The sequence below is a fragment of the Squalius cephalus genome (assembly GCF_949319135.1).
Source record: "Squalius cephalus genome assembly, chromosome: 1".
Classification (NCBI taxonomy): Eukaryota; Metazoa; Chordata; class Actinopteri; order Cypriniformes; family Leuciscidae; genus Squalius; species Squalius cephalus.
This window is the reverse complement of record NC_137122.1, coordinates 95837-100688: the sequence shown is the minus strand read 5'-3', so window position 1 is coordinate 100688 and position 4852 is coordinate 95837. Positions and strand designations below refer to the sequence as shown.

Here is a 4852-nt window from a genome sequence, read left to right as displayed (position 1 = left end):
GTGTCTGTCAGTGTGTGTGATTTTTTTATTTTATTTTTTGGAGCAACTGTCCTCCAAATTATTGTTGGCAATTTGAACAATGTGTTGAAATGCCTTTAGTATCAGAACATCAATGTCATCCTCTGTGTTAATCTCCTTATGGTAGTTCTTCACTGGGAAGATGTTTGACAATGGCAAACCCAATTTGTCACTGCACAACTCCATCTGGCCAGGAACAGAAAATTACACGTAGCTATTAGACAAAATCAGATCAGCATGAGCAATATATATTTGCAATATAACAAGCGCATGTATTTGGATGATATCACATACCTTCTCTTTGATCTTCTTGCTAGTGTAGATCTTCCTTAGATCGTTGTTGACCAGCGGACATGCGTCATCCACTTTGGTCATCACAACCACTTGAGGAATCCCTACAGCAAATGCAGAGGCAATGTAAAGGCAAGTTTTTTCCCTCAACAACTTTGAGCATTATTGTGGCAGTCTGTTGTACATATCTACATTACTGACCCATACTGTCTGGGTCATATAGATAATTATGCAGAAAAGTTGAGTTTTGTAACATGCCCTCTTTGCACTTGGCATTAAAATGCAGCCTGTATCTTTGTCCATCTATGCATTGAAAACACACACACACACACACACACACACACACACACACACACTTCCTAACCCAACATGTATGCGAACTCATACAAATCATAAACATTCAGTGGTCAGATTTACCCGCTTCACTGATTCTCTTGCGGATGATCGTCAGCTGGTCAATAAGTTTATCATCGGTGAATAGGACTGTGTCTGCGGCTATGACGTACACCAGGCAGGAAGCCTGACCGGAGAGGTTGGGTGGCTGCTCTGCATTGAACTAAGATTGGAAATTCAGCAAAATATGTTCAATGTCAAACCTATTGCACACAAACTTTATGTTGAAAATGTTATCACAATATAGGGGTTTATTACGTCCAGAGGCGGACAGAGTACACAGCTACATTACTTGAGTAAAAGTACAGATACCCCTTGCTAAATTTTACTCAAGTACAAGTAAAAGTACTAAAGTCAGATGTCTACTTAAGTAAAAGTACTAAAGTACTTGTTTTTAAAAGTACTTGAGTATCAAGAGTACAAGAGTAAATTTTTTAAATATTGCATTACTACTGCCACAGTGCTTACATTGGTAAACACAGCAAACACTTGAAGCGAAAACTATCATTAACTTGTTCAGAAAATTGAAATAGTCTGGCGAGGTGGGGCCACGGCTTGGCACATTCCCGGGATGCAATATTTTTTTTTCCCAGGATGGTAGGGGAAGACTCATGAATATTCATTAGGGAAGTCATCCCTGATTGGTCTGATGACCTACCCCTAACCCCACCCCTAAACCTACCCTTCACTGGGGGTCTTATGACCTCCCTAACCCCGCCCCTAAACCTACCCGTCACTGGGGTTAAGACCAATCAGGGATGACTTCCCTAATGAATATTCATGAGTCTTCCCCTACCATCCTGGGAAAAAAAATATCGCTCCCGGGATGGACCCGGGATGGGCTTCATCCATTGTTTCGTCCATGGTTTCGTCTCTTATCTAAATCTGACCATGGAGTTGACTTTGGCGGAAAGCTGAAGGTGATTGCTGATAGGCTGTCCCAATCAGTGGTGCCTGCACAATCCAATCACATTTGAGAGGGAAACAACAAATTGAGGGTTTCCGAGATGTTGCTTTTTTCCTTTTTTTTTTTGTTTTTTTTAGAAGATGTAACGGGTACTCACAGTTATGGATAGAAATGTAGTGGAGTAAAGAGTACAATATTTGCCTCTCAAATGTACTTGAGTAAAGTCATGAGTACTCCCCAAAAATGATACTCGAGTAAAGTACAGATCCCTCAAAATTGTACTTAAGTACTGTACTCAAGTAAATGTACTCAGTTACTGTCCGGCTCTGATTACGTCATAGCCATCCTTCACGTTTCGAAACACAGCATTGATGATGTCATCTGTTTGTGACCCAGCAAATGCATCAGGTTCTATTTCCATTATGTCCGTGAAGACGAAGGGCAGAGATTTGTTCCCACTTGTGATGGTGAATCCTTTAAGCTACAAATGAAGACCACAAGCACAAATATTTGCAAAGAATTTCCCAGAAATCCTCATTCAATTACCTAAAATGGTTACAGGTCAACATGCAACTACTGTACAGGTGACAAATACTTACTTCTTGTGTGAAACCAAGACTGTCACCACCAGGCGAATTCACTAGCGCTCTAGAGGTGATCCGCCCTTGAAAGGCATTATTGATTGAGAGAATAAAGCTGGACTTTCCTGCTCCATCTTGTCCAGTTACCAGGATCTTAATGTCCTTTACATCTGGATTATCCAGAGTGAAGTTTTCTAGATTATCTTTCAGGGCTTCTTTCAGACTTTCAAAACAAAAGACAATTCTGTGAACAATGGATACTGGGCATAATATTTCTATAGTATAGCATAGAGAGTAAATGAAGACTGCTATGCTCATTCTAACATCCAACAACAAAACACCTCAATCGCTTTAGGGGACATTCTCGTCTACAGCTGCTCCAGCGTCGAAACGAATTTTTATTTATTTTTGTTGTTTTTTTTGGCGACGAGGATTTATTCTCCTGTGGCTCGGCATAAGTATGACCCTGCATTATGAAGTACCGTGCAGTGCAGCCTTTCAGATGTGCCGGGGCAGTGACACGCATTACGCTTCTCCGTGTCCGTTCAGCTGGTTTCAGTCACGTGACGCTGGCTCTGAACGAAAATGCGTTGTGGAAACACTTTGTGGTAGGCTAGTGCTTTTTGTCCCTCTCTGCTGCTATTATAGTGTTTCAAGATGGTGGAAGGACATGGAAGCTTCCTTGGACTTACCCGTCCCATAAACAAATATAAGAATTTTTTTGCTTACGAGGATAAGTCAGATCATTGGCAGAGGTCATTTTACACCAATGAGGACATATTTATGAATAAAGACATTGATTTTAGCTAATATAATACTTAAAAACCTACACAGTGTACCTTTAAAAATGTCCATGAGTAGGCTATACATGTTAAATAATTTCCCCAAATAATATAAAAGTAAAAAAAAAGAAAGAAAAATGATAGCGACTATACTCTTAACTTACTGAAATACTATAATTGCACTTCAAAACAGCTTATTCAGAAAGTGCATTAGGTAAGTTGGGGTTATTGTTTTAATAATCAGTTCTTATTTTGTCTCTTGATGAATATTCAAATATTCAGATTTAATTTTTAATATTCAGCTGTGAATTAAATGCTTTGATGTGCCTTTAAAATTAATTATACAAGGGACAAATAAGCAGGAATAAAAAGAAAAGTTATTGACTTGTTTCTACATGCATTTGGTGTTGGTGAAAATAAGTACAACATCATCAACATCATGAATGCCATATAGTCTAGGATACTAAGCAACCAACTTACGTCCAATCAAATTCTCTCCATGGTGTGTCCAGTTCTAGAAGAAAAAACATAGATCATAGTTACTTTTGTATGTTCTTTGTTTTATGTTCTCCCCATTAAATATTAATACAACTCATGTAAATGTTGAACTGTATATCTGGAATTAAATGATCCTCTTACCTGGGTTTGACACTCGTGTGGGTGGCAAACTTCTACACATATGTACATTGACTGGAGCGTTTATGGTTGATCCTGAAATTTCTGTTGATTGTGATCCTCCCATCTTTGTTTTTATGTTGTTTTCCTCCTAAATTATGAATATCTATATCAGCAATATCTCCCTAAAATTAAGGGCAAAGCAAAAGCAACTTGTTTCTCACTCACCGCAGCTCTAAACCAGCACTATAGAAATTTCCAAAACATTTTATGAATTGTTTTCATAATTTTATAATCTTTGCGGAGATATACTAGATATTAGGGGTGTAACAGTACATGTATTTGTACCAAAAGTTTTCAGTACATGTCTTTTGGTTCACTACGCATGTGTACTAAACAAATGCAGCACTGTTTTAACCACTGTACATGCAGAGCTTCTCTGTGTGGAATGTAATTTCAAACCCCTGAATGGGACAATATCATTTAAATCAACATACTTTGTTGTAAACACATCTGAAAAATAACACACAGCATGAGCTGCTGCCAGACAAGTTCACAAAGTTGTCTTAAACATAAGATGTTATTTATATTAAGCACTTCAAACAAAATAATTTACGTAGATGGCTTGCCAATCGATGTGTCAGATACACAGTATGTCAAGTCAAGTCATCTTGATTTATATAGCGCTTTTAACAGTGTAGATTGTTTCAAAGCAGCTTTACAGTGATAAACGTATAATTTAAGGTAACAGAGTGTAAGGATGGACTTTTACTAAGACTGAATTCAAGAATTCTAACCTGCAATAAAACAATAAAACTCACTAATCTGAAGAAGAGATCTATGGGACAGAGAGCACAACACAACTGCCCCAATCTCATCTCTTCCCCCATGCTGAGTTCCTGACTCCTCACACTATCTTCTCCCCTCCAGGTCCCATTCAGTCATGCAAAACACACACACACCTACAGTCTCCAGCTGTTTTATGAGAGGTCAAAATAAATACTTTTGGTGCCAATGGTAAAGAAGTTTCATTCCCGCAGCAGCAGAACAGTCAGAATAAATAAAACAATGCCTGTTCTTCTGATGTGGGAGATGCCCCAATAAAGATAATAGATAACCAGTGGTGTAGTCTAGTTTTTTGTAGTGAGCATACTGTAATATACCGCCCCCCTGCGCCACCATATACTCACCCATCCCAGAGCGTCAAGTCAAGTCAAGTCAAGTCAAGTTTATTTATATAGCGCTTTTCACAACATAGGTTGTAT

General features: G+C 38.5%; 1 protein-coding gene across 1 annotated transcript; it reads right to left on the bottom strand.

The window, feature by feature from the left end:
* On the bottom strand, positions 1-3818 carry LOC307167319 (interferon-induced protein 44-like). Its single transcript, XM_079886315.1, has 7 exons — positions 3612-3818; positions 3453-3486; positions 2209-2413; positions 1944-2090; positions 727-865; positions 313-413; positions 1-204 (listed from the first exon to the last, which is right to left on the bottom strand). Exons 1-7 carry the CDS (start codon positions 3712-3714, stop codon positions 31-33), a joined length of 903 nt encoding a protein of 300 aa, XP_079742441.1. The 5' UTR covers positions 3715-3818; the 3' UTR covers positions 1-30.
* Positions 3819-4852: the final 1034 nt, after the last annotated feature.